This window comes from Siphateles boraxobius, unplaced genomic scaffold, assembly GCF_051911475.1.
Source record: "Siphateles boraxobius isolate OS27281-9 unplaced genomic scaffold, OSU_SipBor_1 9, whole genome shotgun sequence".
NCBI lineage: Eukaryota > Metazoa > Chordata > Actinopteri > Cypriniformes > Leuciscidae > Siphateles > Siphateles boraxobius.
Window position 1 is genome coordinate 26,394,388 of NW_027509219.1, and position 19,792 is coordinate 26,414,179.

General features: G+C 39.8%; 1 protein-coding gene across 4 annotated transcripts in view; it reads right to left on the reverse strand.

Moving 5' to 3' along the window:
- The window catches only part of glis1b (GLIS family zinc finger 1b), an 84,021-nt gene that overhangs the window by 24,254 nt on the left and 39,975 nt on the right, over positions 1 to 19,792 (reverse strand). For all 4 annotated transcript variants that reach the window (XM_077222909.1, XM_077222912.1, XM_077222910.1 and 1 more), the window contains exon 5: positions 5,887 to 6,048. In XM_077222909.1, the coding sequence (XP_077079024.1) occupies positions 5,887 to 6,048 (162 nt within the window). The remainder of the gene's footprint in view (positions 1 to 5,886; positions 6,049 to 19,792) is intronic.

Below are 19,792 nucleotides of genomic sequence, written 5' to 3' on the forward strand. Positions count from 1 at the left end.
CTCAGAGATAGTAGCTTCCCTTGGGACCACAGGAGGATCTGACGGGCCAACTTGTAAAGCCGGCGAGACCGCAGGCCCCCCTGATGATTTATATAAGAGACCACCGACGTGTTGTCTGATTGAACTAACACATGATGGCCTCTCAGGTCTGTTAGGAAGTGTTTCAGAGCCTGAAACACAGCCAACATCTCTAGACAATTTATGTGCCACGAAAGATGATGATCCTGCCACAGACCTTGGGCTGGGCGACCACTCATGACCGCCCCCCACCCTGTGAGGGAAGCATCCGTCGTTAGCGTTATGCGACGACAAAGAGCCCCCAGCACAGGACCTTTGGATAGGAACCAAGTTTCTCTCCACATGACCAGAGCACGAAGGCAGCGCCGCGTGACTTTGAACGTGCGGAGCGGATTTCCCCTCGGGGAGAATCCCTTGGTCCTGAGCCACCACTGTAGCGGTCTCATGTACAACAGGCCGCAAGGTATAACGTTGGACGCTGCTGCCATCAGACCCAACAGTCTCTGAAACTGCTTGACAGTGAGTAGCTGGCCTAGCTTCACTTGTTTCACAGCTGAGAGAATCGAAGCGATGCGGGTCGGAGAGAGTCGCGCCCGCATCGATACCGAATCCCAAACGACACCCAGAAAAGTGGTCTTCTGGGAAGGAGATAATACACTTTTCTTTGCGTTCAGCCTCAACCCCAACTTTCTGATATGAGCGAGGACGACATCTCGATGCCGAACCGCCATCTGCTCGGTCTGAGCTAAAATCAACCAATCGTCGATGTAATTGAGAATACGAATGCCCTGAAGCCTCAGAGGCACTAGTGCTGCATCCATGCATTTCGTGAAAGTGCGGGGAGATAAAGCTAGGCCAAACGGAAGAACCCTGTACTGGTACGCCTCGCCCCCGAAGGCGAACCTCAGGAACTTCCTGTGTTGTGGAAGGATGGACACATGGAAGTATGCGTCCCTCAGATCTATCGTGACAAACCAGTCCTCGGACCTGATTTGAGACACGATCTGCTTGATAGTGAGCATCTTGAATTTTAGCTTCCCTACCGAGCGATTCAATATGCGCAGGTCTAAAATTGGACGCAACCCCCCATCCTTCTTTGGAACGATGAAATATCGGCTGTAATAACCTGACTCCAAACTGGGAGGAGGAACCCGTTCTATAGCCTCTTTTTGAAGGAGCGTTTTCACCTCTTGTTCCAATACCAGAGCCTGCTCGGGGCCCACCACTGTGTGCAGAACCCCTCTGAATTTTGGTGGACGACACCTGAACTGGATAGCATAACCCTTTTCTACTGTCTGCAGGACCCAATGAGATATTTTTGGAAGGCTTTTCCACTCTGCCAGAAATTCTACTAAGGGTACCAGCCTCTCGAGACTGGCCTCTGGTGTAACTTGAGCAGCAGACGCAGCGCCCTGTAACGGCGCACCGGCAGGGAACAACTGGTCTGACCGCTCTGAGACCCTCCTCAGAGGGAGCGAGCGTCCCTCGGGAAAGCGCTCGCTGGGATCGTCTGTGCCCCGGCATAAAGGCGGGGTTGGCAGAACGAGCCCCTGAGGGCACCGAGGAGGAATGGGCACCGTAAAAAGAGGTGAACACCTTTCCGCCTCGGTGGGGACCACCCTCAGCATCCTGAACGGCTTGGCGTCAGGACTTCTTCTTAGCCGAAGCCTTCTTAGCCAATATAACTGTCCTCAGATCAGTTCTACTGGGAGAAGGCTTCGGCTGAGAGTGTCGCGGCTGAGCCCACTGTCCAGCAGGGGGAGCACGAGACGCGACACTCTGCCTCTGCTGCGCTCTATGTGATGAGCTCGAAGACGGCCGGGGCTGCTCCCGCCCAGCAGCCCCAGGGACATGAACTTTAAGGGGAAGAAACTTTTTAAAAGCTGCAGTTTGTTTCTTTTCTTCTTGGAATTTATCGATAACTGAATTCACAGCATCACCAAACAACCCCATGGGAGAAAGAGGAGCATCTAAAAGAAAAGCATTTTCTCTCTCTTTAATATTAGTCTGATTTAACCACAAATGTCTTTCTGCGGCCACCAGAGCTGCCATAGAACGACCCATTAATTTGGCCGATTCTCTGGTGGCACGCAGGGATAAATCAGCAGCCTGACGCAGTTCGCGAACTACGTCAGTACTGACCTCCTCACTCTCACTCATGTCCCTTAGCAGATCAGCCTGGTATGCCTGCAAGATTGACATAGTATGCAGACATGACACAGCCTGACCTGCTGCCGAATATGCTTTACCCACCAAAGCTGAAGTGTTTCTTAAAGGCTTGGTGGGTAATGCCGGTGCCTTAAAAGATGATGCTGCTTCGGGGGAGAGATGGCTCGCAAGCGTCTCTTCCACACGAGGCAAAGCACCATAACCATGAGCCTTGGCTCCCATAATATTAGCGTATGTTGAAGTCTGGGGACTAAACACTCTATATGACACCGGTTTTCTCCATGATTTCGACACCTCGGTGTGGAGATCATGGAAAAACGGCAGGCACCGGCGTGGAGGCTGCACACGTGACGGCAAAAATCTCTCATCCAACTTTGATTTAGAAACAGACTCCTGTCTAGTCACTGGCCATTCAATATTAAGTTTTTCAACAGCTCTTGTTAACACCTCCATAAGCTCATCACTCTCAGGAGTGTGGGGTGGCGAATCCTCCACATCTCCCTCAACACTAACAACATCAAGTTCCTCAGAACTGGATAGCTGCAGCATTGGTGCCTCAGCCCGAGCGGAAGAAACCGCAGCGCGTGCTTCCGAACCCGGGACTGAGGCACTGGATCTCACAGGTGAAGGGAGAGATAAGGCAGAGCCCGTCTCAAACCCCGCTGTGAGATCCATCTGCGATCCCCACGATAAGCGCCGCCGCTCTGCCTCGGCAGAAGCGGGACCCGAACCGCGGGGAGCGCGCACCGAACCGCTCTCCTCAAAGAGCGATCGGCGGGAGCGGAGCGTCCTTAACGGCAAACGCTCGCAATGCTCACAGTCTGCTCCCTCGAGAGCAAACTGGGCATGCTGAACTCCCAAACAAACAACACAAAGATCATGTGTATCCCCGCTCGTTAAATAACGCGAGCAGGGAGGAACACACTTTCTAAACTGCTGTTCGTCCGCCATAACCTCTCAATATATATATATATAGGGATAAATTGTTTGTGTGGTGCAGGGTATGTAAGACAGACAATATCACACAGGGACAGATTCACATGTAGCGCGACTGAAAGCACAGAAGCTAATGCGCTTGTGTTTTTGGGGTGCTTTATAGTTTCCTGGTCGATGACGTCACCCGCCTATGACGTTTCATCTCTCCATTGGGCTGATTCCATACGTGCTTCATGACGCACAACGCAGGGGCGTTCCCGCAGCGTTTGACGCAGCTCGAAGTTCCCTTGAAAGGGAAATAAACATTCAGTTTTTAAGATTGAAAGTCTATGTAAAGTCACTAGTTTTAATTAAATTTCTAAATATAAAACAAAAAAGTATAATTCAATGTCCACGTTTAAAATCTGAAATATTACATTTTTAATTTAAACATGGAAATATATAGAAGGTTTTAAGAATAAGTAAATATTATTATGTAAAATGAATAAAAATAAATATTTATTATTCTGAGCTATTTCAAGTGTAAAAATATTGCATTCAATCAGAAAATTAAGCATTTTTACGAGTAGACTTTGAAATGCACCGAATTTTTTTTTAATATAATCAGCCTTAATATTTACACTTTCAAATTGAGTTTAAATCAACAACCACAAGTGCAATAACTGTTTATTTAACTGAGAGTTAAGTCAAAGTTCAAGAGGAAAGACAGTATCCTACCTTTCAGCTGAGAGGACACAGGAAGAGGAAAGAAGAATACAGATTGTTTGGTAAATGTGTAGGTATACAGGTTCTGTACAAACACTTACAGTGGTTTATGTTATTTTGCACATTTTATCAGCGTTGTAATGTAGAAATGTGCGTTTTCACATAAATATCAGTGGTACACATGATTCTCACTGGTAAACTTGACTGAAACACACACTTACGCTCCAAAACATGCAGAGGTGATTTTCTCCCATGCATTTTACACTGCTCTTTTTTTTTTCAAGAAAAGAGGCAGTCATTAAAGTGAAAGTGGATAGGCTTCCTTTATTAGCTCTCCTTTCCTACCTTCCCTCATTCTCTAAATAACGCTGTTTTTACAAGCCGCTCGCAGGGCAGCTCGTCTCTGCACATTTATTTGTTTTCACTGTGCAATGCCATATAATCCCCCTGCCGTCTAAACGCACCAAAAACAGAAAACGTGAAAGCTTAGGAATGGAAAAAAGAAAAAAGGCCGTCAAGAATAAATATCATTACAGTCAGAGGGATTTTTTCACTGTATATGAGGCGTGTGGGAAGGCTGTGACAGGGTGCATAGGCAAGTTAATGTGTAGCACTGGGCATCTGGGGTCGAGGGTCTTATTGGCTGTGGCAGTGTGGCGGTAGTGCGATGCAGGAGTGATACAGTACTGCGATATGATACAGCATAAGGTTCTGCCAGTTCAAAATTAACATTTCTCAGTTAGTGAGAAATGACTAGCTCAAGCTTTCCCTGACTTTTTTTTTCCTCACGTGGTTGGAGTGGGATGCAAGACGTGCTTGCCTCTCTCTGCCATGTGTCGTTGCTATCACAAACCGAGCGTGGTGTTAAACGGTGTATGATATAATGCGTTTCCCCTCATCAACCCATAGAGACATAACCGTATGTATGTTTTGTACATGCAAAATTAACATTTAGGTCAAAGAAAGGCAGCAAACAGCACATTTACGGGATTGTTTGTAAGGTCCATTTGGTTGGGAACTTAAGTGGTTGGGTCTTTTTCTCTGAACTTAAAGGTCCTCCATGGATATCCCTTTAGTTTAGTTTAGGAGTCTAAATAAGTTTAAATACAGTCTGAATAATCTTTTGAAAAATAGTTAACAATACTACAAACTAATAACAAAACCACTTAACACACTTTGGAGCATCACATCACCTATGTAAGAGAGCAATACCTTTTTAAAAACTGTATATAAATGTCCAATTATGCAATACCACTCTGGCGAAAAAAACAAAAAAACAATGAAGGTTTTTGAACAACAACAACAAAAAAACTGTAACTCTCCCTGTATTATATACTTTAAGACAATTTAAATAAATGTGAAGACAAACAGCATTTACCAAAATATCTAGCTAAAGAAAAGATGCTAAGCACAGACTCAAATTTTTTATGAATCTGTTCATTAACATGAATTTGTCCAAATGAACCAATTCACTAGAATGAATCAGAGTATCCAATGAATCAATGAGATGACTATTTAGGATGAACCGAATCACCAGAATAAATGTAACTCCACGTATGACAGTTAGGACAGTTAAGGACAAACCGATTTACTAGAATGAATGAGTTTCCAATGCTATAAATAAGAGAGGACCATTTAGAATAGACCTAATCACTGAAATAAACTTTTGATCAGAATAACTTTCCAACTCAGTATATGAAAAGTGATGACCTTTTAGGATGAACCGAATTAATATGAGTCAAATTTTCAGTGCTATAGAGAGAGAATCATTTAGACTGAAATGTATAAGAATAAATCAGACCTTCAATGCTACATAGAGTGTTTATGAGGGTGATTTATTCTAATGAACTTATCTTTTAAGATGATTCTAAAAACTGTAGCACTTCTTGTAACTACTTAATTTATTTAAACAAAGTCAGCAGCATGACTACAAGTTTGTATTTTCATAACACTGCTAATCTCTACATTAAGGATGGTGTCAGTAAAGAGCAGTGTTTGTTTTTGTGTGTTTTGAAGCACTTCGGGGTTGAGTAGGAATGAATGTATTCATGTACTCACAGTGTCCAGGTGTGTGCGCTGGTGCTTTGCCCTGTCGCTGGAGTTGCTGAATGCTTTCTGACAGCCTGGGTGCTGGCACAGGTACGGCTTCTCTCCTGTGTGACTCCGCAGGTGAATCTTCAGATTCTCCAGGCGCGAAAAAGCTTTGTTACATCCTTCAAACTGACAGAGAGACAACAACAGTAATCTTTCTCGGAGGAGTATGTTTTATAAGGCATTGCCTTTATTTTGTGCATGAGTGTGAACAATGCATTCAGATAAACATTTGAATCAGAAAAGATATTCAGATTCGTTAGCTCAGTTTCATTTTCATCAGAATTCTTTAAAATTACAGACCATAAATGACTGACTACAATGCCACGCCCCTTCCAACTACACTTTCTCCTAAAGTCATCACAGGATGGTCCTCTGCAAGCTGTCTGTCTGTATAATGAGGCGTTGGACACATTGATAGAACATGTTGTCTTGTCATTTAAGGGCCTCATACATTCTATACAACCCTATCTCTTAGCTCCGCCCCAAAACATCAAAAGCCCACCAATAAGGAGCCTCGGATGAGACAGAGTGGCAGCTTATGGAGGTGTTAGGGAGAGTGTAACCTGACATGGCAGCTTTGCTCTCTATTGTCCACTGACCTCTAACTGAGGCCCCAGCTTCTATCGCAGCTCCAGTTTCACTGAAGGAAAGAGCCTTCCATTCTTCTAATGGGCTCTCAGAACATCATTCGGGCTCTGGCCTCCTTCAATCACTTGCAAAGGGCTTGCTATTGAGGCCAGGCCATTTAATACGGGGCGAAACCTTAGACTGCCACGGTTGGGATATATTGAGTGACCTGGATTATACAGTGTGTGTATCTGTGTGCGCAGAATTCTTATATGGCACATTAAAAAAATGTGGAAACAAGCAAAAAACGCAGTCAGCTACATTACAGGTTCACTTTCACACACATTTACATACACAGGGGAAAAAAATGAATTTTAATTTTTATTAGATAATAGTAATGCATCAAAGGTAAACATATGTTCCTCATAAACAAACTTCCACATCAGAGACATTTAATTGTGTCTATTGAGGACATTCATAACTGCTAGCAAAGAAATTACTGTAGCTACAAAGTATCCAATCAAGCACAATACATTATTTAAAATTAGGTGGAAATTACAGTGTTGGAAATTTATGTCTTTCAAAAAATTTACACTATCATTCAAAATGTTGGGTTTTTACCGATATTTTTTAAATGTTTTTATACATTAAACATGCACACCAAGACATTTTCAGCAGCCACTACTCCAATTTTAGTTCATGCACAATTAATTGCTGAGGTTTAATATTTAGAGATTGGGGTTAAGAACAAACTCAAACCAGAATATCTGATGAATATCGATTCAAGCTCTAACTGGCCACAAACTTTTAGACATTCATATCATCAGCTCACACAATAGAACGGTACAGTGGTTAAGACACAATTGCTTGGGGCTTTTGAACATTCAGACCGCACATGAAAATATCTCTGAATATACCCACAGAACTTAAAAGTCTCAGAAAACCGTGCAAGCCATACTCACATATCACACCAGAGATATATGTCGCGTGCTGACTCCTAAAATACTTGAGTTTTCAAAACAAACACTGCGAGTATGTATGTCCCAAAATGTGTGTATTTATGTATAGGGGAAATAATCATTCGTTCGCTGCTTTCTTTAAATGTAATACACATTTCAGGCTAAATTGAATATATGGGTACGCAGAGAGAAGCCTGTTAATCATGTAAAGCCCACCATTAGTGTGAGGATTGGCTGCCAATGGAGCGAGGTGCGGAGCATGCTGGGATACCTTACAAACAAACCAAAGCATTCTGGGATGCCATGCAAACACAGCCATCTGCCAGAGTTTAATCCATTTGACCGGGAGGAATTTCTTTTTCTCTCTTAATGTCTCTCATTGTCTCTCCACTTTTTTATGTCTCTGGCATTTTATTTTTCTACTTTTTGAAGACCGTAACATTCTCTTTTATATAATAGCACAAAAATGCACCTTTATTTGCCAAGTACAGAACATTATTTTCCAAATAATTCTAATGCAACCAGTTTTACAACTGACGACAACATCTATCAAAACATCCCCAAACGTATACCGAGGAATGTGAAGTTTCTGAGATACAAACAGACGTTCATCATAAAAATCAGAGAGAAAAGTGAGACTCCAAACAAACTAAATATATGTTGCATTTTTAAACCGCTACAAACCATCCATGACAGCTCCTAAGTCTCAACTACCCTTTGATTTTATTTGCAAAAACAGTTTAGCAAGCTAATCACATTAATTGGCATAAACGTGTTTAGCTTTCCCCTCTGAAGGCCTGTGTGAGGGTAAACAGAGTGATAAACCTCGAAAGTGGATTGTGGTAAGTCATTTGACGCCATCTTTCCGAAGTGGGCCTCAGGATCTGCTGTATACACACAGAGTGACAGTTCGGGTTGACATTTGTGTCAGGGGCACAGAGCCAATCATGGATGATTGCGGGCCGCAGAGGCCGCTCAACCTCAACCTGATGACTATATGGGAAATGAAGCGTGATTGCGGCAGAAAACGTCTAACGAGGCATCGAGCAACTAAAAGCCTGTAGTGTACACAAGCACTCGGAAGAAAAAAGAGTTCATTAATACCCTTAAATACCTACAGAACACAAGCCAGCCTTTATGGCACATTTTCTGTGCAAAAATAAGGCCATGTCGCTTAATGACGTCACACAGAGCTCTGATGCAGTGACCTGGATTGAGAGGAAGAGAAAATTTGCTTATTATGGGAATTGCATTCAGGCCACATTCTTTCCCGTGGAGTCAAAGGTCCACTGCTGTTCCTGTTAACATTCGGAGGTGCTCTGAAACATAAAACATATTTCCCCATTATACTGTAACTACCAATCTCACCTTCCCTCAGGCATGCGTTTATTCAGACATTAAATCCTTTAGCAACTAACAAGCATTAAATACATTATTACTCATAATTAGTGGGCTTAAAGGCAAATTTTAATGAGCACCATGACTTCTTTTCTTACAACCTGACACATTTTCTGTAATTCGTTGTGACATCCAAATTGCCTCAGAGCTCTCAGATATGCAATACAGGGTCTGTCTGCGGGTTATGGTGATGTTCTGTGATCAGCACTTGTACGAAATCGATTCTGGTTCCTGTTGGAGAACGAAAGGTGTTACGAGGTTTACCGCTGAGCGCCTGGAGTAACTGTGACCTGTAAAAGAGAAACCGCCGACACGTCTTTCGGCACGGAGAACAGCGGAGCTCAGATGGAGTGGCTAAAAACTACAGGCGAAAGCGAACATGTGCCTTTAATCTGCCTGTTTCCAAATGCCCCCTGGCAACCACAGCAAAGAGCAGAAAAACGTAAATGGATGAAATTATATCCATATGATTCAATGAGACAGCTAAGGGGAGACAGGTTTCTCATGCACTTCATCAGGGTACAAAATTAAACACAGCTTAGCTAAAACATTCGCATTACATAGTTTACACATTTCATTTCCACATCCAAACGCCACTCGTTTTAGCAGCCAACTTCATCTGTTGCTAATAGGAGGCCTAATATAAATCAAAGATCTGGTTAATTTCTCTCTCTCTCGCTATCTCTCTCTTTTGGAATGGCGCTGAAGGGAATTCACTCTCGATTATTCTCAGGAATCTTTGATTTTTCTTTGTTGCTCTTTTGCCCGTTACTTTCAAATTTCAAAACATTTGATTCATACTTAATGTGATGCATACACAAATCCTCAGTTGACAAATGTTGTCCAGATGGGATCGAAGGCTTGGCCGATAAACCGTTGGAGGAAGTAGTCATGTAAATGACTAGCAAAATTGCTCCGAACAGCCTTTTTTGTTCTCATGCAACACTGGTTAAACCAGATTGAAACCCATGTAGATTGTAGATGGGACCTTCACAGGAAGCAACCTATGATGACTAAATTGGGCCTCTCGCATAGTCATTACGCACCCCCCACCTCACTCTGAGCAAGGTTTTGAAGGAAATTGAATTGAAGGTGTATTATGGATTCTGACCTCGCCGCTATGGAAGCAAGACATTAGCAACTTACGCTACATGTGGGAATCCTGAACTAGAACATGCAGGAAACATATGGATCTTTATGGGAGCACTTAACCCAGAGTCGTTCTGGGGCGTCCCGTCAAAGTGTTACCAGCCAGAAGATATAGTGTCTACCAAAACTAGTAGTGATCTTCTTTTGACCTAGGAATAGATTCATATTTACAGACGGAGAAACGATTGAAGATCCTCTTCCAGGTCAACTGTTGCTTCCACGTGTTCTCTTCCTTTCTAAAAGCCTTTAACTTGTAACTCCAGCATGAACGTTATCTGGCGTCCCTCGCTTGCTGTATTTATTTGAGTTTATGTGGCACGCTCATTGATACAGTACATCCTGAAAACAGATTAGTGCAAGTAATCTAATATACAGTACCTGTAAGCACTCTTCTGAAATGCATGGCCATGTTTCAGGCTTCATACCAAAATAATCCATTCTGATTTTAAAATAGTGGTTGGCATTGTATGGAATGGATTTTTTTTTATTTTAAAAAGCCAGATTCTATTGAAACAATGTGAAGATGCTGGATATGCAGGATATGCAATGTACTGCTGAAAATTCAGCTTTGCCATCACAGGAATGAATCATATATTAAATATATTAAAATAGAAAAGAGTATTTTAAATAGTAGTAATATTTAATAATAATAATAATAATCTGTTTTTACTGTATTTTCAATCAAAGAAATACAGCCTGGTTAAGTATAAGAATCTTATATCAAAACATTTAAAAAAATTATTACTGACCCCAAACTGAACACTTACATACTAAATACTGTTATTTGATTTGAATTTAACTAAATTGTCAGAATATGTTACATAGAATATTTGATTTAGTCTTGTACACTAGCAAAACTATCATTTAAATGCACACAGATGCAGACATACATTTATGATACATATTCAGCAAAAATAGTTGTCGTCACAGGAAGAGGGTCATGTACCCCATTGCTGATTTCAATTTAGCAAAAGTTTCCATTTATTTTGCTTAATAAAATATTGGATGATCCATCCTGCACATGCTAAATACACTATTAGAACTGTAAAGGCACAGTGTTCTTCTTAAGTGGGCCATCTTCCCTCATCTTACCCTACATATTACATGCCTAAAGACCTGGCACCATTAAATTAGTGTCAAATTTATTTAATCCGTGTTTTCTTTGTTAAACCGAACACCAAAGAAACCAAACATTCTCGGTTTCCCTGGCCACAAAGCGCTGATGGACACCAAGCACAGTCTGTCACTCCAGTAACCGGCTCTCACTCTCTCCGTTCTAAGTATCTCTAATAGCTAATTAGAGAGTATTACACTCACCCAATGCCTTTACAATACCACCGAGCCATCAGTTATCTCCCTGTTTCGTGCAACATGAACCAGGGCACAGTGAGATGCAATGAAACTCCTCAACATGATATGTGCAGTGTGTTCATGCCTGTGGAGGGGCAAATACAGCATTTGACACAGAAGGTCTCAGCGTCCATTAACCGTCAGTCCCCATCTACTCACTGACACCTGCTAGCGTTCGGTTCCCAGCGACGCTGGCACAACACACGGGGTAACATGACAAATACTTTGACTGCAGTCGCTCAGAAACTTCCTCTTTAACTGGCCGCCAAAACTTGTTGCTTTTACATTCGATTTATGGATGAGAATCACACTTGCTGAACTTTCATTACACAAACTCATAATTCTCACATATGAGCTCTTTATTTTAAATAGTTGGCTGTCAGGGTCATGTCATACTTCTTAAGGTTCAAACGTCGTCCAAACTCTAGGCTAAACACCAAAAAAGGCCACATTTCACAACATCTCTCGTTATATGACATATAAACTATAAACTCTCCTGACCGACGTTCGTTCTCTCGCCTTTTCTTTCCGCCCTCCACCCTGTTGGCATAATGTTCAGAGTTGACACAGCTGGGTCTGTCTCATGCCCACTTTCTAAGCTATTCTATATCTCCGACCTGACAACAAATACACATCCCAGAGTGCCTTGCGCCTGCCAAGTTATACACCTCTGCGTCAAAGGCTCTGTCAGATTCAAGAACAAAACAAAACTATTCAAATAGACAATAGGTCAAGATGGCATGTTAAATGTGTTCAGTTTTGGTTGACGATGTAGAAAGGTCGAGTGACATCTAACACAGTTGGATTGAGAAATAGAACATTTACGCCCTCCAGATATGTGATGAAATTGAACTACAATAGAGAAAGCTAGCATTGTTGTCTTTTGGGAACCTGATTGTTGCGTTTCCCCTTCAGTATGTTCTTGTTTTGTTATTTTCTGTTCAAAAGTGCAGTGCAAGGGCAATTTATCAGGTCATATTTCAGAACACATTATTAATAATGATACGTCATACAGCATGACTGCACATTAAATCATGTGGAATCACAGTGGAATACGTGGACCAATGTTTTGCATTGAAAATAAATAATATGTAATACTAAGACCAAGTCATTATTAAATGGAAATTGAATAGTGCAACAAAAGATAAACTATTCTAAATTTGTGAAAAAAATTGAAAAATAAAATAAAATAAATTAAGAACTTGTATCTAAATGTTATTCAAATACCTCACACAAAATCAATAACTCAGTTGAGAGAGAGAGAGAAAATAGACCCAAATAACAAGGTCTCAGTGTCCTGTGATATTCCACACTAAACGTTTTCATATTTATGGAGTATTTAACTTGAAATTTCTCATCACGTACTTGTTTACCTAAGCAGTAATATGAGTCCAGGTCTGGCTCTCGCTCCCCTCTTGGTATTTGCAAACGAGACGCTGACGGTATTACAAAGCAGTGTGTTTTTTCAATGCTAATATCCACTTTCCATCTTTGCATTAAATTGTGCATGACCTAATCTAAGTCTTGGCTTTTCTATGCTAAAATATGAATTTAGCTCATCCGTGTCACTTGTTCTGGTTGTATTTAAGCTTTGAAGAGGATAATATCGAGTCTTCAAGGAGCCATAGAACGTGCTATTTTCTTAATTTTTCACTACTGTAGAAACAATGGCTGGACATTATACAGAGATTTGGAGCGATTCTTTATGGTCACATTCAAGTCCATTAAGAAACTGAATCCTTTAGCTTCACAAACCTGTCCTTTTAAATCAAATTTAAGGGGTGAATTGATGAGCCATGGGCTTTGAGGTCACATAGAATTTATCAGAATACATCAAGAGACCTTTAATGAAGGAATGAAATCATTGTTTGGAAAAAAGTATTTGGCGCTTTGTCACCGAAATGAACAAAACAAGAGTTGTATGGCTGCGCTACTGATCTTTGTGAATCCACATCAATGAGCCGCACACAATAACAGACCACATGTTATCTCGATGAAAACTCACAAGCACAAATGGAGCAGGCACTTTCATATGGAAACATTTCTGTTGGAACAGTGACACTAAGGTCATGTGTTTGATTCCCAAAGAGTGCATGAACTGATTTTAAAAATGCCATGTAAGTTGCTTTGGATAATACTGTCTGGCAAATTGTACTCTACTGATCAAATGTTTGGGGTCTGGAAGATTTTTTTATGTCTCTTGAGCTCACCAAAGCTGCATTTTAATATATTTTAAAATGTAATTTATTCCTTTCATGGCAAAGATGAATTTTCAGCATCATTACTTCAGTCTTCAATGTCACATGGACCTTCAGAAATCATTATAATATGCTCATTTGGTGCTCAAGGAACATTTTTTTATTATCAATGTTACAAGCAGATGTGATGCTTAAAATGTTTGTGGAAACCATGATATTTTTTCAGGATTCTTTAATGAATAGAAGTTTCAAAAGAGCAGTGTCCTTGCTTAATCTCTTTCAAAAAATTATAGTGTACTATAATACTAATAGTGTAGATATGAAATGTAAAACCTTTTTGCCTCAGAGTAAACAGGTACTGTGACTTGATATCTCACTATTACGACTTCATATCTCAAAATGTGATTTTATATCTTGTAACTGCAACTTTATATTTCACAATGTGACTTTATGTCTAATTTTAAACTTTATATGACAATTACCTTTTACTCTACATGTGGAAACAGGCTTTCACACTTTCCTGGGCACATGCAGGAAAAAATATTAACATTATTAAAAGGTAAAAATAACTGATCTTGGGAAATTGTGAAAAAGTTACATTAGTTATTAAACTAGAAACATTTGGAGAATGCACTTTGCTATAATGGAGAACCAAGTTAACAAGTCAAAGTGTAATTCAAGTATTGTTGGCTGAAAGAACATGGTTAAAGTTCATGTTGGTAAGAAGTGCAGAAGTTACTGTTATTATCAATAGTTTCTAAGCCATACCTCCAAATGAATGAAGGGATTTGACAATATAAACAGACAAGCGCTTTGAGAAAGCGTGGACAGCTCTTCTGGCGGAGTATGAATAGTTTCATGGGGAGAACTCTAATTGGACGGTTGAATCCAGCTGTGAGTCAGCAGTAACGCGCACCACGTCCTGCCATATCTCCATATAACACCCCACTTGAAATGTGGAACCGAAACAGCGTCTTCTCAGCGCACCACATTCTTACTGCACCCCCACACCCATAACTGTTGCTGTGGCGAGGGGTTTTATGGAAAGGGCTTTTGGTGAAGATGTTGCTCTGGTTACATCTATCTGAGTGACAGCAGATGACAAATGAGACAGAATGCTGTCACAGCCCATAAGTTTGTAAGAGAGAAGCTGTCACAAGCCTCCCACACTTAGTTTTGGGCTCTGTTCAGACCGCAGATGGGACGTGGTTTCAGACTAGAGGGGTACCATAAAGCCTCCAGTTATGTGGCTGTTTATTAACTGGGTTGGTTTGGTTTTGAGAGATACTTGGGATCCTAACCTGGCTCTCGGTTCTGCTAAGTCCCATGGCCCATCTGTATCTCAACAAACCCATTCTAGAACACTGGGATATTCAGTCTTAACTCAAAACTGTCCGTGCTCTGTTTACATGATGGGGTTTATGGCGAATGTTTGCGGAAAGGCTGGGTGTGATGTAAATAGCGCCCTGACTACTGTTATTTATTCTAAGGAGTGTTTGGCAGATGGCACCTGGCATCAGCTCCATGTCAACATGCTCTCTGTAGTGACAATGAGGAAGGTACTCTAAATTAAACACATTTATGACTGGCCCCGTATACATTTAGGCCATAAAGGGCCCACAGTGAGACATTAAATCATCATTATTTAAATTTAATACCACATTTCTAATGTGCAAGTAGTGAAATAAAAGCACTATAAAAAACTCTTTTAGCACTTGAATTTCATGAAAAATTAATAAAACATATTTATTACCCTACTTGTGCCCAAAAGTTAGAGACAAATGTCCTTTTTTATTAAAGGAATATTCTGGGTCCAATAAGTTAAGCTCAATCGGCAGCACTCTTGACTTAATGTTGATTAACACAAAACTAATTTGGAAAAAAAGTATACAATAAAATACTAACTGTTAACATTATATTAGTGTGGAAAAATACAACAAAAATACAATTTACAACTTTTTCGTAATGACAACATTATTTCTAAAACCTTAACACAACTGTAAAAATCATGGGCACCATTTTACAGCTCAAAAATACACTAAAAAAAATGAAAATTATAAGCATTACATTTGTCCTTAAATCCTATGAAAATTTTGCCATTTACTTACATAAGTGCCTCACTGTAACTTTATTTTTAAAGAAAATGAAGGATACATTGAAATTATTAGGCTACTTGTAACAAACATTATGTAACAAATGCTGTCTGATTGAGCTCAGCTTGTAAAATGTGAAACAGTCAATGCATATCAACTTTACAGAAAAATGTATGACTAAGGAGTATATGACCAGCAGTTCTTTAACTCTTTCCCTGCCATTAACAGAATTTTCCATCATTTATGACACAACGCTTCCCTGCCTGAAAGTGTACAGAATTTCCAGATCAAAACACAGGGGAAGAAGACGTAGAAACAAGCAATAGAAGCATTGATTATGTAAAATAATGAGATCATCTAACATTAAACAGCATATAAATCAAAACTGCCAACGTTACTGAATGAAATGTTGAACCCAAGAAGTGGTATAGGACTGTAAAAGCCTTGGGGGTGTCAATCGACTCACTTTTGATCATCGTTCTGAGTCCGACACGTGACTAAAAAAAACATTTTCTTTTTGTTCATAGTGTAGATTTTTTTATGAAACTTACCCACATTCTGTGTTGATAAAAAAAAATTTTTTGTTGTTTTGTTAATGTTGTTTAAAAGCAGTGGCTCTGCTCTTTCTTTTGATATATTGCATTTTCAGATATTCATACAACAAAATATTTTGGGGGCCATCAAAATTTTGTGAAAATTATAAAAATGCTGGCGCTGACTGACAACAAAAAAAACCCGCTGGTGGGGAACAAGTTAAAAGATAGAATAAGCTCAAATGTGCAGAAACATTACTACTGAGTGCCAAATATCTGTCTTTAACTAGCAACACTTCACTTTACAACAGCTCAATATTTTCTTGGCACACTGTGCGCCAGATTTTTTTTTATGTCACCTGGCTGGATCATGTTAAAACAACTGATTTTCCGCACGTTTGGGCTACAATGCTAATAAACAATTACAGAAAATACAGACAGAGGTTATATGGGGCCCATAAAAATACTGATATTGAATAATAAAAGCAATATGGCGCTAATATAAATAAATAGTACTATATAGGGAAAATAGGACAATAGTAATAAAAAAATCTGTTTCCACAACTTTGTGCAGTAAATAAACCAAATAAATAGTGCAATAAATGTTCTCATATCTTACAAAGCTAGAATCAGGGAATAGTAAATTAAAGTTCAGTCAACAATCCATCTTTTTATGGATATATTCCCTGGAGTAATTCTGACAAGGAGTACCTCCAAATATTAAGTTAATGGAGATTGTTTCAAATTACCTTTCACAAATTTGATGGAAAGTCCATTATAAGATGACTTAAGGATGACTAGTATTTTTCTCCATAGTATGAATGATGGGACTAACTTAAAACTATTCATCTGTGTATAAAACCATACATGTATGTAGCATAAGGACTGTGTATCAGGGTCTAGCGCTCAAAAAGCCTGAGGAAATTTTGGCCATTAGCTGTGTTTGGTCCCCTCAGTGTATTAGTAGACGATACGCCCCACTTGCAGGGTTAAACAGATTAAGCACTTGAATTCAGGACAGATATGAGTCTATGACACAATGCTAAAATAATGTGGCCATCAGTCTATGTCTCACATTTCAGGTATATAATTAAATGTCAGGAAATTACTTACTCGAAATATAGCGTAGCATTCCAGACAAATTTAATTAGCACAAAACATATATGGATATTTCAATCTTTGATACCTGGTTATGCACATTTAAAGCCCTACAGCCATGAGGTGCATTGGCTGAGGTGAATGTCAATAATTAATAATGAATGCCATAATGCCAGCTTAAAAAAAAGTGTATTTAGCAGGAGAAAAGAGCTACCACATATTTGACAATGATTATTGGTTAAGTAGCTATTAAGAATGCTTAAGTGGCAGAATGTAAGTCAGGAAGAGAGAGAAGAGGAGTAGTGACTGGATTGCATTACTATACAGAATGACTGGAAACCTTTTACTGCTTGACAAGAACTTGGCCTGGCATATTTGACAAGGAAAACAAGCACGATCCATCAATTCCCAGGCCTTTCATTCCATTGCCAAAACATCCGTCTCCTGACAAATCTCAGACATTTTATGCCAGCAGTTTCATCATGCTAATATATGTATCACATATGGTCTCCGTTGCTTAGCTATTAGTATGAAGAAAAGACGCTTGAGTCTCAGATTGGATCTGACAGCAAGCAAAAAAAAGAGGCGAATTTGTTGATCTTGAAATTAAAGATATAATTCAACCGTAACTTTCATGTGATGATACATTAGCGAGTTGAAGGTTGCAAATTATGAGCTGTAATTGTAAAAACGATTCTGACCATGTGCATTCTTCTGCAGTACCATCTGGAAACTTGGATTCAAGTGAAATTTATGACATTTCTAAAAAAAACTCATAAGAACAATGAATGTATTGGAATCATTCACTCCACCTTCCCATTAAATACCCCAAGCAGAATAACCTCCCCGAGCCACTGTTTAAATCCAATTCGCCTAGGATGCCAATGGAGTGGAAACAGATAGGAAACAGTTCTCGATTCCTTCTGCGTCAGTGCAGGTAACTGTCGCTACCTGCTAGCATAATGGGGCTTAGAGTTGGCAGTTGCTAAGTTAAATAGACAGGGCAGAAATGTCAGCAGCTCATTCTAGTACATCCACATTAGTATCAACGCCACTTGCTGCCTTTGCTGTGGCAAGCCAGTCAGCTCGGGTTTCGCCGTGCATTCAGAGGTAAAGTCAGCTCATGCACAAGCCATGCGTTTTAATTAGCTAATGGCATGAGCCGTTTCATCTCCAGCATCTGTGTTGATTGCTCACAAAAGCCTCCATTTACTTCAAAACATGCCATTTTGGCTAAGGTCTGGGCTGTCTGCTGCTGGAGAATTCTGAGCGCCCATCCAAAAATCAGTCTAATAAATCTTTATATATACGTTTGCCGGTTTCACACCAGCAAAGGGGGGGGGGGGAGGAAATTCCATGATCTATGTTTTTTCCAGCAGGTTGTTTGAGCCAATTTTCCTTCAAGCAAAGGTCTGTATGTTCAGACTTTGAAACGAATGCGCCATAAGGGTGGCTCTGCAATTATTTTGATGAGGTAACAAGAAAGGTGTGGTTTAGGAAGTAAATCCCAATGTTCGTTTATATTACGAAATGTTATTTAAAAATAAAAAACACACTTTTTTGTGAGCCAAATGTTCAATGACCAACTGTCTGGTGATGGTGACGACGACGAAGATGTGAAATACAAGCAAATGGGTGTGCATTGCTCAGAAACATTTACTGTGTTAGGTCACAAATGCAATATTAATTGCAAAAACCTGTCCTATGAGATCTAGTAAACTGAATATTACACAAATAAGAAACATTAAAACAGGGGTCGGCAACCTCAGAGGTAATATAGCCCAAACTATTAGTTGGAGTAAAGTAATAATTGAAATACATTTTTAAATAATTATTAATAATTGATTATTTTTATGAAAAATATATATTTAGCAAATTTTTCCAAACTGTGATTAAATAAAACCATAGGTGAGGAAAATGTTTGATGTAATATTTTAAGCTACTTGAAAGGCATTTAAAGATAACTTGAAAAAAACTAGATGACAAAAAACGCAAGAAATAAATGATTGAACAAACAATCCTGTTCCAAAATACAGACATATTTGCATCAAACATGTCTGAATTAATGTCAGCACAAATGATGCAGGAAAAAGCAATAGTAAAATCTAAAAGGTTAGAGGAATTAATACGGTGTTATTATGACTATGAGAACTCAGTGACCGTTTAGTACAGTAGTAAACACACACTAAGCACATAAAATACAGAACAGAACACAGCCCATTTTCTAAACCTGTCACAGCAGGCAGAAAATGTCAAGACTACCTCGTCGACTGCAAGCACGCTAAATCAAAGCCAAGATATTAATGTAATAGGATTACACCAATACATTCAAGAGAAAATTCAATAAAGAAACAATCATCAATGTCCAATGATGCATGGATCTGCTCATCAAACATGATCAACTGGATAAGCAACATGAGTATTATCAACAGATACGCTTTGATGAGCATTTACATGATTTTCATGAGCTGGGATGGGTGATCTGAAATACAAAGTTGAATCCAGTACAGCACTGACGTATAAGA